The 24554-nt window shown below is 46.6% G+C and overlaps 1 protein-coding gene across 1 annotated transcript in view; it reads left to right on the forward strand.

The window, feature by feature from the left end:
* CCDC60 (coiled-coil domain containing 60) overlaps nucleotides 1-24554 on the forward strand; it is a 157538-nt gene that overhangs the window by 95252 nt on the left and 37732 nt on the right. Inside the window, exons 3-4 of the mRNA XM_044775780.2 lie at nucleotides 10549-10719; nucleotides 18773-18880. Of these exons, the coding sequence (XP_044631715.1) occupies nucleotides 10549-10719; nucleotides 18773-18880 (279 nt within the window). The remainder of the gene's footprint in view (nucleotides 1-10548; nucleotides 10720-18772; nucleotides 18881-24554) is intronic.

The following is a 24554-nucleotide window of genomic DNA, read 5'->3' on the forward strand; positions in this document are numbered from 1 at the left end:
GGTGGTTTCGGCCATTTTGGCGAGTTTCTCAGGTTGCCTGACCTCTCCCATGTATACATGTTATAAAGCTTTGTTTAATTTTCTCCTGCTGTTCTGTGTCATGTGAATTTTATTCGTTCTCAGCCAGACGAGCCCACATTTGGGTAGAGGAAGCGTCTTCTTCCCCTACAGAGTCCTTGGTTTCTGTAGGGCCCTTGGGATGGAGGTAATGGGGGACATTGCGAGCAGAGTGCCCTCGAAGGGTGAGACTGTCTACCACAGATATGCTTAAAGAACTTTCTGAGATGTATTGATTGCTAGCGTGTGACAAAGTCTCCTTTCAAACTTGTAGCAAGGAAATCAGGCTTCTAATAAAGCCAGTTGGATGATTTCTTTCTGGAGAGAGTTTATTTAATAAGGTGAAGAGGGTAGCTAGACCTGTGCTTCTCAAACTGCAATGTGTATATACGTCATCTGGGGGTCCTGTTAAAATGCAGATTCTCATTTGGGAGGTCTGAGTGGGGCCCAAGACCCTGCGTTTCTCACAAGTTCTCAGGTTATACTGCTGGACCAGGGACCACACTTTGAGTAGCAAGGACCTAGATAGCATCGCTCAAGGGCAGAATGGCGAGGTAAAGGCTAATGACCTTGTTACAAGTCTGATGGGCCAGCTGTGTGAGTAAATCTAACACCCCAGAAAGGACTCTTAATCTCATCAGAGAATATTAGAAAATGGCTCAAATATTTTATCAAATATGCTAGATACTTCTCAGAAGGGGCTGTTAATTATGTTATGATCCAGATTCTGTTCCAGACCATTTTTTCTCAGATCTGAGGCAATTTCTTTCTTAATATCATATTTTATCGTATCTAAGAGGCACACATTTTTTTCACATTTTAATATCTCTGAACTGGGGATGCAAAGTACAATCATGTCTTGATTTAATTGGCATGGGTTTCTCCTTCTTTGTGGTTCATAAAGCAAGGGTGCATCTTCTCATGGATGATGTATTTGTCAGCTATTTTCACCATAATGCTGTGTGACAAGCTGCCTCAAAACTCAGTGACTTTCAATAAGTATTTCTTTCTTGCTCATGTGTCTGTAGGTTAACTAGGGTTTGACTGATGTAGGCTGAGATTACCTGGGTTTGGGTCTGTTCCATACCTTTCTCATTCTTCTAGGTTCAGCAAGATAGTGGGCTTTGTTCTTGTCTTGGACCCAAAAGAGCAAGTTCATTTCAAGCTTCTGTTCGGGTCCTATCTGCTAACATCCTATTGGCCAAAGAAGTCACGTTGGCAAAGCCCAAAGTCAGGGTGCTGGGAAGCACATTACACCCATAATGGAGGGGATGGGGGAGGAATGGAGTATTTGCTGAATAATGAACCAATCTGTCACAGAGGGCTTCTTGGATTGGGTAAAACATGGTCTAAGGGGAGAAAGTAAGCCACCAGTTTCTCTTCTACAGGCCTAGAGATGAGCTCTGCACGACAACCCAGACATACGTAAGCCCAAAGCTTTAAGGCTTCCTGCTGAAAGTGCCTGTGCTTGCAGCATGCAGGTGGAGAGAGAGAAATTCTGGAATCGGCCCTCCTGGCTCCCAGCCACTGCTTTGCCCCTTTCCAGCTGTTAGGACCCTCATCCTTTGCTTAACTTCTCCCCCTGTTTTCTCACCTGTAAATCACACCAACCTCTCGGGACTGTTAAGTGAGATGACAATAATAACAGAAGCTCCCAGTCATCGAGTCTGATGTACCAGGGACCGTACTGAGGTACCACCGTCCATCGTCTCGTTAAATCCTCCCAACAGCCCTTTGAGGCAAGAACTAACATTTTCCCCATTTGAAGATGAAGAAGCTGTGGTCCAGAGAGGTTTAGAACCTGCCTAAGAGAGCAGCAAAGTCAAGACCCCAGCCGGAAGCTGTCCCCTCCGCGCCTTCCCACTCCATGTCCCGGCCCTCAAGTTGGAAGGCGCTGGGGAGTGAAATCTGGGCTTCTGTCCTTCTGTCCGTTTGGCCTGTCTCGGCTAAGCCCTGCTGAGAGTGTTTCTATCAACAAAGGGAGCATTCCTCATTCATCAGCTCACGCACAGACTCCCATGCGGAGAACATACGTTCTTAAAAATGAAAACCCACTCTCACACATCAGTTAAGAGGAAATCGCACTGGGCGGAGGAAACTTTCCATTCCTCCCTCCGCTTGCCTGGTGCAGTTAATTATTTCACTCCCCGTCGTTCCTCTTGCGATGTCAGCCAGGGGAGTTTTCCATCGCGGCCAGCAGTGAGCCAGAGGCCGTGGGTGAGTGAATTGAAAGGCGAAAACTGCTCTTCCCAGCAAATAGCTCCCTTCACACGAATAGCCTGGTAATCAGCAATAACGATGAAGAAAATGTAGGGAACAGACAAGGGAATTAAGTGGGAATTTGCTAAAATATTAAGCATTTTTAAATGGGCCTCCGCAGCACGGGGGAGCAGTTCACAGCTCGCTGCATGAACATCCCACAGCCTGAAGTTCCCAGAATAGACTGTGTGTGTGACATGAAGGCCCAGACCCTCCCCCATCTCTGTTCATCCCTCACCTGGGTCTTTCCAGAAGATCTAGCAGATGGGTCTGGCTGCCTTGGTTGAAAAGAGGCTGCAATTCCACCAAAAAACTTGCTTGCTAGGTTCCTCAAATTGGCCAACACTGACTCCCCTATTCCTTTCTGTGAGCTAATTGACAAGACAGGCATTCATCATTATTTGCATCGAGGCGTTTGTTGTAGACTTGGCTTTTTACAGTGTCATCTCTGCACAGATCCTTTAAAGAAATCTCTTCCCAGTTTCAGCACGAGGAATAGCTAGGCATCTCCTAAACAGCTTTTTAAAAATCTTACTGTCATTAGGAATCACGTGAGAGATTCTATTTCCCTCTTTGCATTGGCCACTAGGATGCTCAGGGCCAAATTTGTGCACTAGATCATGTGGCATGGGTTTCGATACTCGTCTTACCTGATTTTGTTTTCTTGTTTTTTCTGTCTCCTACTTTGCTCACTTTTTTATTCTCTGCCTCGAATACTTTTTGGAATAAGGGCATAAATAAGTCAAATAAATTTCTTACAAATCTCTTAATTACTACAAAAAAAAATAGATAACTAAGATGCAGAGATGAAGACTGTGAATCCTTGAAGGATGTGTTCACCTTTGGAATGCCAGGGCCTTGAACAGAAGCTGGCATGTAATCTGTGTCTGACACAGAACCGGTGTCCAGCCTGGGGCCTCATACATGATATTCAAGGCCCTTTTATTTACTGTGGCATGGACCATCAGCCAGTCACTTGTTATAAAACTAATTTAAGAAGGTTGTTGCTAACCCTCACAGTCAAAGAAAATAAAGAGAGTTCGGCTGTTCCATGAGTGTAGGCCTGTGTATCGGATCATACCGCATTAGTCCTCTGGGGATGTCACAGCAAAGGACTACAAGCTGGGTGGCTTAAAGAACAGAAATTTAGTGTCTCACACTTCTGGAGGCTAGAAGTCCAAGATCAGGGTGTCAAGAGGGTTGGTTCCTTCTGAGATCTGTGAGAGACAACCTCCCCTAGCTTCTAGGGGTTGCTGGCAATCTTTGGCATTCCTCGGCCTGCAGAAGCATCACTCGGATCTCTGCCTTCATCCTCACCCGGCCTTCTCCCTGCGTGCGTGTGTGTCTAAATTTCCCCTTTTCATACGGACACCAGTCGTATCAGATTAGGGGCCAATCCTACTCCAGGATGACCTCATCTTAACTAATTCCCTCTGCAATGACCCTATTTTCAAATCAGGTCCCATTCACAGGTACCGGGGGCTAGACCTCCACGTAGGAATGTGGCAGGGACACAATTCAATCCATAACACGTGCATTTCAGGATCCACTTAGTACAGGTTCTGCAGGGGAAGACCGAGGCTTTTGTCCAGTTACAGACTGAAATCAGAGCCCAGAGCCCACCCAGCTGCTGGGTCAGCTCCGGGGTCCTTGGAGCCCTCCCGCGGTCACACACAATCATCACACTGAGGAGTCCTCTCGGTGCCTGCCCCACTCTTTGCCCCTGAAGACCGTGGTGTGTCCCAGGACGTGACAGTTTTTGCTGACAGCCTTCCACTCCATGAGAGAATCTGACCCACAGCACAGAAGGTTTTACAGCTGAAGGGGAGCCCCTGACACCTGCCAGTCAATGACAAGCCACCCAAGACCCAATGGCTCAAGGATTCTTCTGAGTCAACAAAAGGGATTTCCAGGGCAGGCTGGCAAGACTTTCCAATGGAAAGGCTGACTAGCCACATTCAGAAACATCCTGACATTCTACAGACCAGCGCAGTGTTCAGCTGGACTCCACAGGGAGTCTACTCCCTGAGCTCAGGCCCCAGCTCTGCGCCTTTCCAGCTTTGTGCCTTTCCAGCTTTGTGAGCCTGCCCTTCTGGGCCTCAGCTTCCTCATCTGTACATGGAAATGATGATAACAGCACCTTCATCGGAGGGTTGGTGTGAGGGTAAATCAGTTAATTCATGCACCCAGAAGTGAGGGGGTCGGGAGGGCGGGCCACAGAAACACTGGAGGGCAGGGATAAGTTCCACCACAGATGTGAAATCACAACATCGCCTAGTTCAATAAAAATGCCTCTTATCCGGATGACTCGCTGCACCTCAAGAGCATGCTGGAAGCACTTGGGAAGTCTCATTGAAGTCCAAGGACAGACAGGGGTCTCCACAGCTCCGTCACTGGGGGCCTGCACATGAGGATGTTCAACTGAGTCATTAGAGATGAGCTTCTTAATTAAAATGGTAAATCTGCTGCCTCCTGGAGTAGCAACCTCGAGCACAGGGGTGGGGAAGCCGCGCCCGAGTAGCAATGCCGCCTGGTGCTTCCCTACAATTTCCAGTCTGGGACACAGCCCCTCCATCCTCCTTCCTTCTTCCCTCCTTCCTTCCTTCCTCATTCCATCCTTCCTCCTTCCTTCCTGCTTCCTTCCTCCCTCCCTCTGTCCGTCCTTTCTTCCTTCCATCTTCCTTCCTCCATCCCTCCCTTCTTCCTTCCACCTTCCTTCCTTCCCTCTTTTTTGGAGCAGAACATTCCTGACAAACAAAAGTCTTCAATGGAACACAAATATCTAAAGCAGGTAAACACAATATTTTAGTAGCACAAAATGTACTGTGTGATACCACATAACATTCTATTCCATAAAAGCGAAACTTTTCTTAATTTAACGTTGTACTTGCCCAGGGCCCTTGCACGTGCTGTTGCCTCCACTTGGAACCCTCTTCCTGAGATACCTGCATGGTTTACTCTGTCACCCCCTTCACGTCTTTCCTCAAATGTCACCTTCTTGTTGAGGTCTTCTCTGACCACCTATCGAAAATGGCACTGACACCCCGCCCCTGGCAGTCACTCTCCCTGCGTCTCTGCTTTATGTTCTCCTACAGATCTTAGCATATTGTCCACAACCGACCTCTTTGTTTTTGTCTCTCTTCGCGCCCTGGGCTGTAAACTTCATGAGGGCAAGATTTTACGACTGTTCCGTCGGCTGCTGTATTTCAGCACCTAGAATAGTGCCTGGCACATAGTAGGCAGTCAATGAATTTTTGGTGGATGTTTGATAAGGATGCAGTTATTCAGGCAAACACACAAATTTGAATTTGAGCGTGAATCTAATAGAGTCTGACTTCATTTTTGATGTGTGGCTGTTGACAGCTTTCAAACTTCTGCCCCACATCCGGGCAAGCTGATGAGAAGTCCAGGTCCCCTTCTTGGTGCTGGCGGGAAGTTCAAATCACACTCAGACAAGGGAACCCTTGCCCCAGCCCCACTCCCTAACCACCACGTCACCCCAAGCCAGTCGCCCCTCCTGCTCTCTCAAGCTGAGTTCACACTTGCTCTGCCCAGAAAGCCTCACTCTGTGAGTCACAAGTCATTTCACATCCCTGTAGCGCATGTGACGTGTCCGTCTCGACCTCTGAACCAAATTTTGAGAGAAGGGTCTCCGTGAAGAAACACAACAATAAAAAACGGTTGTCGCCACGTCAGCTCCAGCTCCCAGTGACTTCCACACTGGCTTCGTTTGTGCTACGTCAAGAAAATCCTCATTTGTGAAATTAAGGAACTGCCCATGATGGAAGTTTTCTTTCCATCACGTTATCTTGCAACCTCGGGACACTTTGATTCGTGGATTCAGAAGCTTAAAAGCAAAACAGAAGCGTATTTTTGTTTCAAACACGAATTCCACATCATATCAACTGCTTGCATTCCTAAACTTAAAAATAAATGCCAGGAAAAAGCGCCTGGAACTGACAGTCGGGGGCCAGAGTTATCCGTAATGTGGTTTCACTGTGTTGCACTAGGTCACACGTTCATTTGTTTTTGCACAATTTTACACTTGAGGAACCTGAGAGTTTATTTTGCTCTGACAAAAATGTGAACTGGGCAGGTAATGCCTGGTCCTCGCCCACAACTGACTGGCTGGGATGGACATGTGACACGCAGCATAGATGTGCAGAAAATTCTACATGAGCTGAGAATCAGGCTCTAAATTTAGAAAAAGATGACTGGTGACCTTCTGGTGACATATTTATAAGAAACTCAAGGACTGCATTTCCTCGAATCTAAAGCACACCATTAAAAACAAAACAGAAGAAAAACGCTGCCAATTAAGACGAAGTCTTTCTCATCACTTAGAATTTTTCTCATAAAAATGTTACATGTTGGGCCGGCCCGGTGGCACAACGGTTAAGTTCGCACGTTCCACTTTGGTGGCCCGGGGTTCACCAGTTCGGATCCCGGGTGCAGACATGGCACCGCTTGGCACGCCATGCTGTGGTAGGCATCCCACATAGACAGTAGAGGATGATGGGCACAGATGTTAGCTCAGGGCCGATCTTCTTCAGCAAAAAGAAGAGGATTGGCAGCAGATGTTAGCTCAGGGCTAATCTTCCTCAAAAAAAAAAAAGTTACATGTCATAATTTTTAAAAAGCTCTCTCTTACCTACCTATCACTCTCTGTTCACATAAAGAGGAAAATATAAGAGAACTACATTGGTTAAGACAGTCTTCAAATTTCTTCACGTTCAAAGTCCTGCTCTCCTGAATCACTTTTCCACTCAGAGTCGACAACGTCCGAGGCAGCATTTCTTAAAAGGATGCTCTGCGTTTGTCTCCAGGGTATTCTTCCTACTTCTGACACCTCGTCTGCAAGTTTTGATACTGGTATTTTCTTGATTTTATAAGAATATGTCAAAGAAAAGGACTCTTCAGACCCCAACTTATGGTCCAATGGTTTGTTGTCTAAAACATCAAGAGGGCAGCTGTCTGATCAGGTTATCAGGAGTAACAACCAAGTTTGAGCACACACAGACAATGACAACTTCAGTACCACTGCCATCTGGCTGGCAGTGACCGTGAAAGGCCAACAATCGTAAGACACACTCTCATCTCAAAGATGTGAAGATGTGAAAAAAACGTGCATGGCAAAACTGGAGAACTAAGGTAAATGCAATAGAAATGTCAGGAGAGGCTGGTACAAAAGAATTTAGCTGGTATAGAACAGGATGTTTTGTGTTTTAGTATTGTTATTTGCTTAAAAAGTTGTTCATGGAAACTCAGTCAGATATTTGCAGATTCCTGAAGCTTTTCTAGAAGGTACGTTCCTAGCAAACCCCAAATCCAGGCTCACTTAAATCCAGAACCCAAGGCCCCGCACCTTCTGTTCCCCGCCGGTGTCACCAGCTTGTGCTCTGGCCACCCCCCCCCCACCTTCCTTCTGTGCCGCAGCTTTTTGAAGATACTGTAGCTCCCTAAACGGGCCATCTTTAGACTCCCCTGTCCCAGTCAGTCCAAGCTGCCACAACCAAGTCATAGACTGTGGCTTATAAGCAACAGAAATTTATTTCTCAAGCTTCTGGAGGCTGGAAGCCCGAGATCAGGGTACCAGCACGGCCGAGCTCTGGTGAAAACCCACGCCCAGGCTGCGGACTGCGGACTTCCCACTGTATCCTCACTCGGTGGACAGCAGAGGAAGCTAGCTCTCTCATGACCCTTCTAAGGGTACCAATCCCATTCATGAGATCTCTACCTCGTGACCTTATAGAATCCTAATTACCTCCCCCAAACCCTACCTCCTAATACCACCACATGGGGAGGTAGGGTTTCAACATACGAATTGGGGGGGAGAGGACATGAACATATAGTCCATAACACACCTCTTTGCATTTACAACTGCTGTTCCATCCACTGGTATGCCATTTTCCATGTTTTCCTACTGGTAAATTCCTACTTAGCCCAAATGTCACCTCCTCCAGGAAGCCTCCTTAGATTTCTCTAGGTTCCTGTAGCTTTTTGGCACATTGTGTTGAGAGTATGTTTGTGGGTGTCCTTCCTCCCTTATACTATGAACTCTCGGGAGGCAGATGCCTTGTCTCATTGTGTATTGTGTAACTTCAATGCCCTCACTGGTGCCTGGAATAGCAGGTTCTCATCCAATGCCTGCCAGAGAAATGAATGAATGAAAAGTTATCACTGTGTGATGTTATTTGAAAAGTACTGGAAAAGCCCTACCTCCTGCTTCCCAGCATTTTCCCAATGGACACTTGCAAGAGTCCAACTGCTGAAATGAAAATGCCCTTAGTAATACTTCAAGTTTCCTAGCAAATGAGCAGGGATTAATTAATCATATCAGAATCTAACCATGGCAGCTGGCTGAGAATACTCTCACCCAAAACTGAGCACAAGAGAAAGAACAGGACAGCAGAAGAGGCTACTCAGAGAGAGAGAACAGAGAGTCACCCCATCCAGGAAGATGTCTCCATCCACCCCCTAGTCTGAATTAGGTGCCTTCGTCCTACAAAACTCAGAGTCCTCCCACCGCCATCCATCTGTTATTATTGACTTTTCATGTATCTCTCTCCCCCACCAGACCCTGAACTCTGCGGGACAGGTGTCTGGATCATCACTATATCCCCAACAGTCACCACAGTGCCCAGCACACACTGGGCGCTCATTAGAAATTTGGAGAATAAACAAAATTGAATTCAGAACCCACATTCATGTCTGAGGAATGTGATAGTGGTTCAATATGTTACCGACCCTGAAGTGGGTTCGCTCACCCGTTGGCCAGCAAGCCAATCTCTGACACCGCGTGTGGTGGAAGAAAGTAGTTATTTTATTTTTGCACAGTGCTGAGCAAGGAGAGAGGGTAGCTAACACTGAAATCCCAAACTCCCCGAAAAGCTAAAAGGAAGGGTTTTTATTTGGGGCTTTAGGTAGGGGAGGGGGAGCATACGGCCTTGCTGGTAGGAGCTTTCCCACCAGCCTGTCTTTGGCCTTGAGACACTTGCAGAGAGAAGGGAGCCCGTGACCTTGCTGGTCAGCAGCTTTCCCACCGGCCCATATCTCTTTGCGGGAGGAGATAGTCCAGGTGCTTGTCCTTGACGGTGTCTGTCTCCATGGAGGATAGTGGATTCTGGAGCCAGGAAGCCAGAGAGTAAGCAGGGAATGAGTGTTTTGGTTTTAACCCCATATATGCTGGGTTTAATGTGGGGAAACTGATATCAGGGTCGATATCAAATACAGTGCCTGACAACGTCCCAGATGGCCAGACAGGTGGACAGACAGATATGTACACACCTCTGGCATCACTCCTTCTCCAGCCCCAAGGTGACAATGGGCAAAGGGGAGGGAGGTGTGTAGACCATCAAGCACACAATGTCTTCGCATCAAGCCCATATCAAGATATCTGATTAGGAAACAGTGGTTGAGTCAGCAAGAAAAGAATAATAATAAAGTCCCAACATACGTTACTTGACACAGCAAGTACCTACACATGATTTACTCAACTTCTGCAGCCATGTGAAGCATATGTGAGCAATTAGGCGAATCTACTAGAAGGCAGCCTTGGCCAGGAGCCCAGGCCATACAGTGCTGACCTGCTATTGACATCATGGATGAGCCAGGCAGCCTGCTGACCCCCTTCCCTGCATGAAGGTCCCTAATCCTGTGGAGTGTGAATTGTTATGTTCGTTTCATAGCACCTAGCAGAACACCTGGCCCACAGTATGTACTCAATAAATATTTGTTAAGTGTTGCAGTGATGAATGACTAAGACCTAGAGACATTAAATAATTTGTTCATGGTCTTTGATAAGAAGTCGATCCACGGGGCTGGCCCGGTGGTGCAGCGGTTAAGTGCGCACGTTCCGCTTCAGCAGCCCAGGGTTTGCTGGTTTGGATCCCAGGTGCGGACATGGCACCGCTCATCAAGCCATGCTGAGGCAGCATCCCAAATATAAAGTAGAGGAAGATGGGCACAGATGTTAGCTCAGGGCCAGTCTTCCTCAGCAAAAAGAGGAGGATTGGCAGCAGATGTTAGCTCAGGGCTAATCTTCCTCAAAAAAAAAAAAAAAGGAAGTCGATCCAGAATTGAAGCTCAGATCTCTGGAATTCTAAGGGCAGAAAGGTTCCTGCCCTGAAAGCATGAAATTGCCCTTCAGTGATTATCAGTCCCAAGACAGTAGAGCATTATCTTAATATTCAACCCATCTCTCTCTCTCTCTCTCTCTCTCTCTCCCTCCAGCTTCTTGATTCACTCTGTGAAGATAGGCAGGAGCTATTTTACCATGCTGAGGGAGGAGAGTGCAATGAAAAAGAAGCAACAACAACTTCAGAAACTGCAAGAGGAAGAAAAGCATAAATTCACACCAGCCAAAAAGATCTCGGAAGTCCAGTACGGGGACATTCTTTTGACGTAAGTAGACACAGTTGCTGTGGCCCTAACTGTCTTGGGAAGGACCACCGAGAGTGAACGCTGCCTGGTTGGGTTGGGGGATGGCAGCTATCAAAGAGTGGGGGCCCCTCCTTAGACTGGTGTCTAATGACTTCTTTTAGTCTGGTCCAACCTACCTCTCCATCCTCACCTTCTGGCGCTCAGGGGACTATCTTCTACTGTATGTCTGTCCTCATATCCGATGCCAAAAGCTACACGAGAAATCTTGCTGGTCCCCAAATGTGCCTTTTGCCCTCTCCTTCCCCAGCTTGTCTCTAACTCTAGGCCTTTTCCTATGCGGTTCCTTAGGCCTTAAATACTCTTCCCCACATCCTCTTCCAACTACAGTTCTACTTATCCAAAGCCCAGCTTAAATGCCACCCTCTCCTGGTTTCCTGGATTTCAGCCCAACCACCTCCAGAACCCATTTGGACTCTGGGTTCCCATAATGTGTTTGTTTGCTAGTGTGCTTTATTCCACATCAATATCTCTTGTTCTAGACCAACACCTGAAACCCCAGATCCTAGCTCGGGGTCCACCGAAAGCAAGTGGACAAAAAATATTTGTTGGTTTGTTGAATAAAGTAGCCCCCCTCTTTTTGTAAAGGTCTTTCCTCTAGTTGGGAGAGGACCATCAACAGACTGGTCCAGTATTAAATGTCCGTTCATTTAACAATAACACTAATAATAACCACAACAATAATTTATAATGAGTGTCTACTATGTGCTGTATGCACATCTCTTCATCTAAATTTCCAAGCATCCCTGTGAGATAGGCCCTATAATTAGCCCCATTTTAGAGGTTAGGAACAGAGGCTTAGAGACGCTCACATAATCCCCCTTGTGACTAAGGTCATCAGTTAGGAAGCATGCCTGAGTCCCAAACTCAATGACACCAAATGCATGGACTGTGCCACTTTGCATGGACAAAATCCTGGGGTACTTAGCTTCTGCAGACTGAATGAGGCACAAACCAGGGGTGGAAAGGAGGCGCTGAAGCAGGTAGAGAGGAAAGATATGGTGGAAATGGCCATTGTCCTGGCAGAGCAGTGGTCTCAGCCCTGGCAACACATTAGACTCACCTGGGCTGTTTGTAAAACACCATTGCCCAAGGAACTTCCAAGACCAATTACATCTGACTCTCTGGGCGTGTTATGTGGACATGGTATTTTTCAAAGCTCGCCTAGATGATTCCAATGTGAAGCCAAGGTCAAGAGCCAAGTTAGCTTCAGGACCCCAACTGCCAGGGTGCCACTAAAGAGAAAATGCAACCCACAGCAGTTGCTTCCTTTCCTCTGCACCATTTTTCACATTCTGTTCTTCACATGTTTACTTAAAGAAATAGGAATATGTGCTTCTTAAAAACAAGGATTTCATCAATGCAGTTATACAATATGTGACCTTTTTGCGTCTGTCTTCTTTCACTTACCATAATATTTTTGAGGTTCATCCTAGGCAAAAAGCAGATTGGTGGTTACCAGGGGCTGAGGGATGGTCAACCGGGGAGTGATGCTTAATGGGTACGGGGTCTCCTTTAGGGGGATAAAAATATTTTGGAACTAGATGAAGGTAACGGTTGTGCCACCATTAATTCCAATGCCATTGAATTGCATCCTTTAAAACAGTTAATTTTATATTGTGTGAATTTCATTTTAATGAAAAAGAGGATTCTGGTCTTTGAAGCCCTGGGGTCGGGGTGATGGGGCTGGACACTAATGGTCGGGGATCTCCTTAAAGTTCAAGGCGACGGATGGGAACCCAGAGTGCAAGACCGTGGAGGGGCTGGTATGTTTCCAGTTTCTCTCCCCTGAAAGTGTGGCCTTTGGAAATCCCAGCTTGTTACAGGAAGGGTCTCCTCTTTGAGTCCTCTTAAGTACAAACCCTGGGCTATGGTTTCTGTCCCACTTCCTTGCCCGTAAAGCTATTAGAAGGAAAATTAACCTTTTCTAAATTGGCACATGTCCGTAGGACCAAAGCAACACCCTTGCCTCTCTGGTTCCAATCTCTCTTGAGTTTGGGTCTAGAGATTCCCACATTGCTGTCACTCTCTGCCACTCTTATTGTTTTTTTTAATGACTTACAATCCCCACTTCATGACTTCTAAGGAGAGGGCACCCCGAGGAGGAACCTTTTTTAGTGAGCAGGGAGTATTCAAATGAATGTGCAAACACAGGGGGAGAGAAAAAGTACTTCACCTAAGAGAGAGGATGGAGTCAAGCAGAAGACGGGCCGAGAGTGTGTGTCAAAGGGACGTTTGGAGGAGAGAAGAGAGAAAAGGCAGCCATTGCTGGGAGAGAACAGAGAGGTCTAACGGGAATGTTTGTGAAGTTTTGCCTCATAGCGTGAGATGTAAACCCATTTCTCTGTTCCCCACAAGATCTTCAGTAAAATATCAGTGGCCCCATAAACATCATTACGGTCTTGGAACTTTATCTTGGCCAATTTCAAAGCAAGTTTGGGGGTGAGGAAGAGAAGCTATTTGACCCCAGATGTGTGGGAGTTTTTTCCCACACCAAGCAATTCTCTGTGACACCAGCTGGGTGTCCTACCATCCAATGCAGATCTGACACTTTCTACCAGGAGGTAGCATCAGATCCCACAGGTTAAGGGCTCAGTCTCCCAAGATTGCTCCCACATCAGATGCCATCACAAGTCCCAGGTGGCCACCTGTACTTCTGACCGGCTAGCTACAAATCAGGGTTCCCATGACCCCTTCCTTGGGTTTGGTAATTTTCTAGAATGGCTCACAGAACTCAGAGGAACACTGACTTATGTTTGTCAGTTTATCATATAGTAAAGGATACAAATGAACAGCCAGATGCAGAGGTACATAGAGCGGGGTCTGGAAGGTCCCAGGCACAGGAACTTCTGAACCCATGGAACTGGGGAGTGCCACCTTCCTGTTCTGTGGATGTGTTCACCAACCCAGCAGGTCCCTGAACCCCATACTTTTGGGATCTTTATGGAGGTTTCATCACGCAGACATGAGCGATCATTAACTCAATCTCCAGCCCCTCTCCCTTCCCGAAGGATGGGGGTGGGGCTGAAAGTTCTAAGCTTCTAAATCATGGCTTGGTCTTTCTGGTGACCAGCCCCTATCCTGCAGCTGTCCAGGCGCCCACCCAGAGTCGCCTAATGAGAACAAAAGATGCTCCTATCACCCAGGAAATTCTATGGGATTTAGGAGCTCTGTGTCAGGAACCAGGAACAGAGAAGAATATATATTTTTCTTATTATTTCACAACTCCCATCCCCTTAAGTGTAGGTGGTGAAAAGGAATTAGGAAAGAATCCCCAGAGGTGTGACTTTGGAGCAAGATCATTAACGCTGAATGGGAGTTCATTGGGTGGCAAAAAAGAGGCATGGTTAAAAGACACATCAGTATCAGCCCACCAGAAATTCTTGCATCCAGCATTTCTGGTTAGGGACAAGGCTGAAAAAGGGGGTGTGTATTTTGCCAAAAGTAAGAAGCATTATTTTCAGAATGAAAAAAAAAAAGCAGTCAAGTCATGACCTGAGCCACCTCCATCCAACCACTCATTGGGCCACCACTGAAGTGTCCTCATGGGACACTGAAGGGGCGTGTCACACAGAGAAGGCCACTCAAGGAGCAGAGGGGTTCTTACCCTTTCTATGAGGGTCCCAAGAGCCCAGCGCAAATTCTGCCTTCCCTGAGCCTGGTGGCGCTCACAGAGTCTGGTACTCCTACTGACACTAGCCAGCTGGCAGCCTTTCCCTGGAATAAAGAGAAGGAATGAACTCGCGGCTCTTTTTTGCAGGAGCTCTGCTCAGATTAACAAGCAAAGGAACAGGCACTGGGGAGGGCGGGCATGCCTGTTAAAGATCCTCCTATGACCGTTTAAATAGTTCGGTTGTAAAATTTCCCTTGTTCGGATGGGGTTTTTAATCCGTGGTCACAGAGCACAATTCTCCCCTCTCCCATCCATGTTTCAGTGTGCAAGACATGGTTTATTTAAAGTTTAATAAGTTTAAATATGCATGAGATCGCTCCTCTCATAGACATTGGTCTGGTTACGTCTTATCTGGTGGATTCTATGAGCTGTACAAGGCTGGTTATTAAAATAAAACTGGAGGCCATTACTGCCACATAGCCATCGAATGTAGGCGGGAGGCAGGGGTTATAAAATAATTAGGAGACTGTCCACACCAGTACAGAGTGATCAAAAGCACAGGACTTGCATTCAAGTCCTGAACCCCCCATACAGCTATCTAAATTTAGGCAAGTCACTGTACCTCTCTGAGCCTCGTTTTGCTTCATTCACATGAGTGGTATCAAATTCCCAAGTTTGCTATGAGGATTAAATGAAATAATGCTTAGCACAGAGACTGGCATATGAGACATGCTCAGTAATTGCTACTATTATTATGCAATAAAGCATGATTTGAATTTGATCTCTGCGGGCCTCAATTACCTATAATCCTCAGATTTATGGCTAAAAAAAATCTTAATTTCCAGGCGGGCTAGAAAGCGTCTCACGTCTAAGAACTATGCTTCTATAAATATAATTCCAATCACAGAAGCATTGAAAATACAAGTGCTTGTTTACAATTACTTTTTTAACAAAGTATTTGATCTTGTGCATTCTAAAAGCTAAAGGGATTATTTTTTTCCCCTTCTGGATCTAAGGCCATAAGATAAGTTCTTTTAGACAAAAGTTTTAAGTCTGGCAAACTATGCAGGGAAAAAAATAAAATCAAGCAATTCCCCAAAGATTTCTGCCTGCAAGCGGTCTTTCCCACTGTGCTCAATGACCTCATTTTTCAGCTGCAAATTCAGCTGAAAAAGGTGGAAAAAGCAACTGGCAGAATTTGTCTTATTATTGCAGTTGAGAGAAGACATAAAACCAGAGATTAAGGAGTGTAAAAACTGGGTTAATTTCTACGGATTCTAAACCACTGGGGAACGCGGCTGAAGCAGGAAGACTGGGCACACCAGTCTGTTTGCTTACGGCTTCCTCAACTCTAGGGCTGAATAAAGAGCCTATGGACACGGAATCAGGAGACCTAGACTCCAGTCCTGTTTTTCAGTTGATGCTGTGACCTCAGGATTGTCCACTAATTCCCAGGAGGAAGGTGAATCCCTAAGGTGTGCCCCCACTTTGCCTCCTCTGCCCCCATCCATCTCATTCCCCACACTACGCCACCAACCTTTTCAAAACATCAGTTGCTCCCAGCTTAAAACCGTCAATGGCTGCCATTCTTCATAGGCTAAGACGAAAGTCTGAGCAAGGCCACAAGGCCAGGATGAGCTAGCCCTTGGCTCGTCCGTCCAGCCCCAGCTCATGGCCTCCTCTCGCTCCCTCTGCCCCAGCCACTCTCTGCTTTCCCACCCATGACACTCTGCCCTCCACCACAGAGCCTTCCTCTCTCCAAGGACCTACTTTATTCCCATTCAACCTTCGGATTCCAGCTCAATATTTACTTTTGTTCCAGTTACTGTTGCTGTGAACAACCATTCCAAAACTTATTAACTCAAGACAGCAAACATTTATTTCGCTCACACATCTACAATTTGAGTAGGGCTCAGTGGGGAGGGATTGTCTCTGCCCCACACATCACCAGCTGAGACAGCTCAAAGGGTCCATTTCCAAGATGGCTCATTCACAAGGGCGGCGACTTGGAGCTGGCTGGTCAGCCATGAGCTCGGGGAGGGCTGAAGCCCAGCAGCTATGAGCATCTTCACAGGCTGCCAGCTTCCTCCCAGCATGGCAGCAGCTGGGAGCTAATAGTCAGCATCCCAAGACACGGGAAGGAAAAGCTGCCAGTTCCTAAAGCCAGAAGTTGACATCACACCACTTCCTTCACATTCTATTAGCTCAGCCGCTCACAAAGCCAAGATTCCCAGAGAAGGGGCCATAGAGCCACCTCTGCACTGGAAGAGTGTCAAAGAACTTGGGGCACATGTTTCTAAATTGCCACGACGTCCCCCAGGAAGTATTCCCTGGCTCCATTTCAGCCAAATTCCCTGTTCTGGGCTGTTCAGGCCCCATCCACTCTCCCACTCAGCCTTATATGCCTGTGTGTCTGATTAAGCCCATCTCTCCTCGTAGACGTTAAGCTTCAGATGGGAGGGGCTGGGTCTGTCTTATTCGTTGCTGTATCCACTGCCCCCAGCACAGAGATGTTCGATAAATATGGGTAGAAATGAATGAATCACGGAAACTGTCAAAGATGCAATCAATGAAAGTGCTTAGACTGGGGCTCAGAAACTAAAAGGTCTTAAAGGAACACACAGGGAGTGTGAGTTAGTGAGGCGGGCTGGGAGTGAGGAGTCTGGGGTTCTTGAGCCTCGGGCAACCCAAACAGCGTGCACCTCATTCAAAGCGGGCAGTGATGTCCATCTTGGGCCCCACCTGACTCCTGCCAGCCAGAACCCCAGATCCTGAGTGGCCAGACCTTCCATGTTTTCAAAATCCAAAGCTTTTCTGTTTTTACATGAAACCTCCCAATTTAAAAAATATAGACAACTGATTCGATTATATACATACAGTAGGCTAATTATAACATGCCTCTGGGCTAGATTTGGTCACGGGCAAAAAATATATACCCTATGACTCAGGCATGCCGAAAAAAAAAAAGGAAACTATTTTCTATAACTGAAAAGGCTAGCTCTATGTCGATGGAGAAAAAACTTTAAATATGGTATTAAATGTAACGTCATCTTTTCCACTTTGAAACAGTCTTTTGGGGGTAAATATGCAATGGTTTCAAAGATGAACTGCCTGTTCGGGCTATTTCTCCTCCTCTCTAAACATCCCCTTCTCCCCTTTACCCAGACAGCGTCTGTCATCAAAGGAAGTCTCTATGTTCTCTATGGGGCAGGGGATGGGCCTCTGGTTTTGCACAGAGGCCTGCCTGGTGGCTGCTAAGGTATGACTGGTTGTGGCTGCTCTCTGGGGACACGTTCATGCCCACTTCCAAGCGGTCTCTACAGCTGAGGGAAGCCTCCTTAAGGAAAGGATTGAAAACAGAAGCCGCTGACTCCAGGCAGTTTCTTAGCTGTGGCCACCCCACCATCTTCCCTTCTTACCGTCCCATGGCTAGGACCCTGGAAGCCACCTTCCCCTCCCAAGCTGAGATTATTGCAATATTCCTAATTGACCTCCTTGCCTCTGCCCTTGCCCTCCACCCCCGCCATAGGCTATTCTCAAAATGACAGCCAGAGGGACCCCTTTCAGATACAAGTCAGATATCTTTTCTGAGTTCAAAATCCCTTACTCTCATTCAGACAAAAGGCCAAAGTCCATGCAATGGCCTGCAAGGCCCTTGTTCTCTTTCCACCTTCTTCTCCCTATTGCTCATGCCACACTTGCCTCCTTGCTGTCTCCAAAACACAATCCCACCTCAAGACATTTGCACATGTTGTTCACTCTAATCCAGAATGCTCCACCCTCAGGTACTTGAATGGCTCACTCCTTTACACTCTGCAGATTTTTATCAAACGTCAGCTTTTCAGTGATGACTTCTTCAATCACCCTATTTAAAATTGCAACACCCAGCCCTTCAGAACCCCCTTCTCTGCTTTTTTCTCCCGGCGGCATGTTTCACTATCTAGTACAGAGTTGGTGGGTGGGGCGTGCTGGCCAAATCCAGTCCCCAGGCTGGTTTTATAAATAAAATTTTATTGGAACACTGCTATTTACATATTGTTTACATGTCCTCAATGGCTGCTTTCATGCTACTAAGTAGTTTTGACATAGACCACATGTCCCATAAAGCCATAAACATTTGTCTGGCCCTTTAAGAAAACATATCCGACCCCTTGTCTAGTGCACAAGTGTGTTACACAATCTACCTATTTATCTTGTTTATTCTCTTTGCTCCTCTGGTAGAGTATACGTTCCATGAGAGCTCTATTCACTGGCTGCCTCTAGAACCTTCATCTCATGAGCCAGAATTATTGCCTGGCACATAGTAGGTGCCCAATTATATCTGTCAATGAACCCCTGGCGAGAGAAAAATGTGTTTTAAAGTACTGCTCATGCTCACTCTGCTCCTTTCCGCTTTTCCTCCAGCACATACGATGATGATAAGACCAAGAAGATGGGTGCTGGAGTCATCCTTCGCCCATTCACCCCCGTGCACAGCTGCATCATTTCGTCCTCACTGCCTGTGGCTCACGTGTAAGTACAGCCTCACCCCTGCTTGTCTGCCTTGCTAGCTCATTGATCTAAGCCAAGGTGAAAGGACTCAACGAGCTAACGCGTCGGGAGCTGTTGAGCTGTTCCTTTGTCCTCTTGGAGGGATGTGGAGCCTGGAGCCTGCAACACTACATGGCATATAACAATAACACAGAGCAGACTCGGTGCTTTAGAGCTAAGTGGCAAATCAGCTGGGACTGAGTCATTCCATTCCTTACCAAGCCAGACGCCCTAATGTCAAATAGTTTGCAAAGCCTGATAAAATCTGTCTGCAGCCCTCCCCGAACGTGTGTAACAACGTCTCAGCCAGGGCTCAGGGGACACGTTTTCCCCAAGACTCAGGAGCTGTTTCCCAGAGACACCCCTGCCGTCTCTGACCCGAGGCATAAACTCATCATGGCACGGTGTAACAGGATCTAATCAACCCTCCAAAGAACACTCTAGCTTTCTAAAACCTTGACATCTTGTCGCCTCCTGTCTATTCCAAAGAATTCTAAGCCCAACTTTTTCTTTTTCGCTACTTAGCGCTTTGCAACTGGAAATTTTCAGGCAGAGAGAAAGAAGCTTTTGACTTTAGGGCAGGATTTCTCAACCTTGGCACTATTGACATCTCGGGATGAATAATTCTTTGTTGTGAAAGACTGTCCTGTATTGTAGGGTGTTTGGCAGTATCCATGGCCTTTACCCACTAGATGCCCCCAGTTGTGACAACCAAAAAATATCTCCAGACACTGCCAAATGTCCCCTGGGGGAAAAATCATACCCAGCTCCCCACCCCGCATGCTGAGAACCACTGCTTTAGGGCAATGAAAATGGCGCTATGGATTCTAGATGTCTCTCTGCTCATTTGTTTAATAATTATTAGACCCTTCCCCATGGTGTACACAGTAATAATGGTTGCCACTGACAGCTCTGTTGGCATTGTCTCATTCAATTCTCTCAGCAGCCTGATTGTATAGGTGTATTATTATTTCCTCTCTGCAGATGAGAAAACAGAAAATCAGAGAGGTGTACTCCCCGCCCAAGGTCACAGAGCTCAACATGTCGCTGCACTGGGATTTTAAGCCAAGCCTGACTTCAGAGCTTGAGCTCTCAGCCACACACTACACAGAAAGCGTATCCCAAGGCCTGACCTTTGAGGAGCTCATGACATATTTGGAGAGCCAAGTCTTGTGTACTTGAAGATTAAAATAATGCAAGAGTGAAATCATGGGACACCATGGCAGACAAAAGAAGGTCATTAAAACAGCACTTAGCTCGTGGGTGGAAGATGCCGCCATAGCCAACACCATCATCAACATCATCATCATCATCATCATCATGCCCACTATGTATTTCGACACATCCCTACCCCTCCCTAATATTCCAGCTTTTGATGTCCCACTCCACACTTTCCTCCTACTTCCCTTTGATTGATATTATAATTGATTCCTTGATAGACTTATATGTTCAGGGACATTCCAGCTGGCAGCTTGAGTCTGACGTTCTTAACATCTTGCAAAAATAGGCCTTGCAATCTCTCATGATGACCCTTGGAAACACTTGCACTTCTGCCTGTCTTTGCCATGGACAAGCCCTTGGGAACCAAACGGTGCAGATCAATGGTTCTTAGGCTTTTATTTGCATCTCATTCATCGGAGGGCTGGGGTGAGGGGGGTGCTGGGGGAATGCATATTCCTGAACCCTGCCTCAATTCATTTGATCTGAGCAAATGGAGGATTAAAGCAACTATGGAAGTGACTGGAGAGTTTCTTGCTCGTGTTCCTTCAATGCCAGATGAGGAAACTGGAGCCCAGAGACAGGCCAGAACCTGCCAAAGTTCTTACAACCACAATCCTGATCGCTTGACTCCTAAGTCAGATCTTTATCCTAGATTTGTTAGATAGGCTAGCATTATTATTATTATTGTCGCAGTGGTCGTTGTTATTGTCTGTTATACCCTAGACCAGGAGTCAACAATTTTTTTCTTAGAACGACAGACAGTAAATATTTTAGGCTTTGCCCACCAGGTGGTGTTTCTTGCAGCTACTTAACTTTGCCATTGCAGCATGAAAGCTACGATGAATGGAAGTGGCTGTGTTCCAGTAAAGGTTTATTTGCAGACATGGGCAGGAGGCGCCCTGGCTATGGTTTACCAACCCCCGCCCTGGACTGAAGGCTGCCCTCTCCTCTCCTTGGCTGTTAAAAGGCTCCGGCCGCATTTGATGACTGTATCAAAATGGAGCTGTATTATGGACCCCCTCAAAACCAAGTAGCTTAAAACAACAACTATTTATGATTGCTCACAAGTCAACAGGTTCACCAGGAGGGTCTACTGGTCAAGGCCAGCTCAGCTAATCCTGGCTGGGCTTGTGCATGTGTGCGCACGCAGCTGGCAGGAGAGCTGGAGGTCAGCCCATCTAGGATGGCCCCACCCACAGGTCTGCTGGTTGATGGGTGACAAGAGATTCTCACATGTTGAGGTATGTGGGGTAGCTTTTCTGGCTCAAAACTGATGCAGCTTGCACTAAAGATGCCTGATTTATGGCCTATCAAACATACATTGGATGTCTGCTTTAACTGTTAAAGTAAAGAATGCATTAAACATTATCTCAAAATAAAAAGAATGCACTGTTTGAAGATAAGGACACAGATTTCCTCTCCTACACGCCAGTATTGGCAACGCCCGTGATACCACTCCTGAGGAGAAGTTCCCTTTCCTGGACATCAGGGTCATGTTGACCTGCTAATTTGAAATCAAATATTTCTTTGAAACTTTGATAAATATGTATCCTGGGTATGTTTAATGTATGTTCTTTGTTCTAGAAAGGTATAAAACTGTCCTGAAACCATTCTCCTCTAGCACGCTTTCTTCCTTTGTGGAGACTGCCTTCCTGGGTTATAATCCTCAGCTTGGCTTGAGTATAGGTCACCCTATCTCTCTTATCTATAGAATGGTCATTGGTTATTTTGTGTCGACACTGGTTATTGGCTAGAGTGACAGGAGTGACTGGGCTGTGTGTCTCTCATCACACAGCAGGCTAGCCTGGGTTGGGCCCCTTGGTGGTGGAGAAAGGTTCCAAGAACGGGAGCCTGATGACTGAAGTCTCTTAAGGCTTTTAGACTCAGAATGGACACACTGATGTTTCCACCACATTCTGTTGGCCAAAGCAAAACATCAGGCCAGCCCAGATACAAGGAATGGGGAAAAGACTCCACCTCTTGATGAGGGAGATGCAAAGTCACATTGCCAAGTGTATGGACACAAGGAGCGTGGGGAATTGGGCATTTTTATTGGGCATTTTTTTTAAAGATTTTATTTTTTTCCTTTTTCTCCCCAAAGCCCCCCAGTACATAGTTGTATATTCTTCGTTGTGGGTCCTTCTAGTTGTGGCATGTGGGACGCTGCCTCAGCGTGGTCTGATGAGCAGTGCCATGTCTGCACCCAGGATTCGAACCAACGAAACACTGGGCCGCCTGCAGCGGAGCGAGCGAACTTAACCACTCGGCCACGGGACCGGCCCCTATTGGGCATTTTTGTACGTAATCAATCTGCCAAAAGACATCAGGGCAGGGCCTTCCTGGTCAGTTTCCAAATTCTCAGTCATCACATCAGCCGATGTGGATCAGAGCCTGGTCAGTCCCTTCGATCCCAATGTAATTGATTCCAAAACCAGCTGAAAATACTGAATTGACTGTGAGGGGATCAATTCAATCATGTCAAAGGAGACTTGGCCTTTTTCTTTAAAAAAGGCAGGGGAGTGGGTCTCTAGGAATGAGAAACAGCCTCTCCTTTCCTCTCTGAGATGTCCTCACAGCCTTTCATGTGTGACTGTGCAGTCAGCAGTGCCTGCAACCCCACCTGTGTCCAGGTTTGCCCTTGGCAGTCGGCAGAGGGTGCCTAGAAGGGCTTTGAACGCATTTTCCCACTTCTCTTAGTAAAAGGGAAAAAGACGTCGTTTTCCTCTCAGGGACATTTACACTCAGCTGTATTCTGGTTGGTACAGCAGTTTCAACAGAGGGGGCTGTTCAGGTATGCTGACCACCGGCTGCTTGCCCGAGCTCTGAGCACAAGGATTTTAGAAGCAGCACTTGTGCACCTGCTTCAGCATTTCCATCTATTATGCCCTGCATTTGAGAAATAAATGCTTTCTCTTTGAATTTGATCAAATCAAGATACTGTGCTGTGACCTGACGTACAAACGTGATGAGAAAGGACTGATTTCTATCAAGCATGTTTTGGGGACTTACTTTCTTTTATTTTTCAGTTTATCTCACTGCACATTAGCAATCGTTGGGTTTGAGGGGCTTCTTTCTTCATTAAGACTTTATTTTTTTCAGAGCAGTTTTAGGTTCAGAGCAAAATTGAGCAAAAGGTGCAGAAACTCCCACATACCCTCGGCCTCCGCACGCCTCCCCCACCCTCAACATCCCCCACCAGAGTGGGACATTTGCTACAATTGGTGAACCCACACCGACCCGTCATCCTCCTCCAAACTCCCTCGTTTGCCCTGGGTTCTCTCTTGGGGGTGTACATCCTATGCTTTTAGACAAATGTACAATGATGTGTATCCACTATTGAGTAAAATACGGAGTATTTCCACTGCCCTGAAAATCCTCTGTGGCCCACCTGTTTATCCCTCTCGCTCTCCCCATCCCCTGGCAACCCCTTTTACTTTCTCCATAGTGTTGCCTTTTCCAGAGTGTCATATAATTGGAATCATACAGTGTGCAGCCTTTTCAGATTGGTTTCTTTCACTTCGTAATATGCATTAGAGCTTCCTCCATGCCTTTTCATGGCTGGATCGCTCATTTCTTTTTAGTGCTGAATAACATTCCATTGTCTGGATGTAGTGCAGTTGACCCATTCCCCTACGAAAGGACGTCTCAGGTGCTTTCAAGTTTTGGCCATTAGGAATAAAGCTGCTATAAACATCCACGTGCACATTTTTGTGAGACACTTTTTATAAGCAGAGAAAAAGGTTTAGACCCCTCAGATGAAACCCTATTCTGGCGGAAAGGGAGGGCTGTCCCCTATAACAAAAGACAACATCAACCTTGTCGTTAAAGCACAGATTCAGGAACCAGACGGCCTGGGCTCAGATTCCAGCTCAGCCTTTTGCTGGCTTTAGTGAGCTTGGACAAGTTACGTCGCCCTCGATGCCTCCGTTTCCTCATCTGCACAGCGGGGATGCTAGCAATATCTTCCCCACAGGGTTGTTATAAGGATGACGTTGTTTAATGGATGCAGAACACGTAAAACAGCGTCTGCACACTGGCACAGGGTCAGCTCTACAGGAACTGTTTACTATTATTATTATTTTGTTATCGCTGTTGTCACTACTCTTCATTATCTCAGTGGTTCTGCATATGAGAACTGTGCCTGAGTTATCAGTTCAGGAAACCGTTGGATCCGAACTAGTTCATTCTTGCCACTTTCCGTTTGTAACTAGAAATATATTGAGCCTTATTTGTGCGCAGCACAGGGTAACCTGTAGTGGACAAGACTCTAGCTTGCAGGCTCTAGGGCCAGAGAAACAAGCAAACCGGTAGTTATAATAGAGCAGGGATATGAAAGGTAAGGACAAGGGAATACGTTGTAAGGATTGGGATGCTTTAGAATCTCCTTGAAGAGAGAACAAGCCAAACCTAGAGAAATCAAGGAAGGCTTCCTGAT

Source organism: Equus asinus, chromosome 8 (assembly GCF_041296235.1).
Source record: "Equus asinus isolate D_3611 breed Donkey chromosome 8, EquAss-T2T_v2, whole genome shotgun sequence".
Lineage (NCBI taxonomy): Eukaryota > Metazoa > Chordata > Mammalia > Perissodactyla > Equidae > Equus > Equus asinus.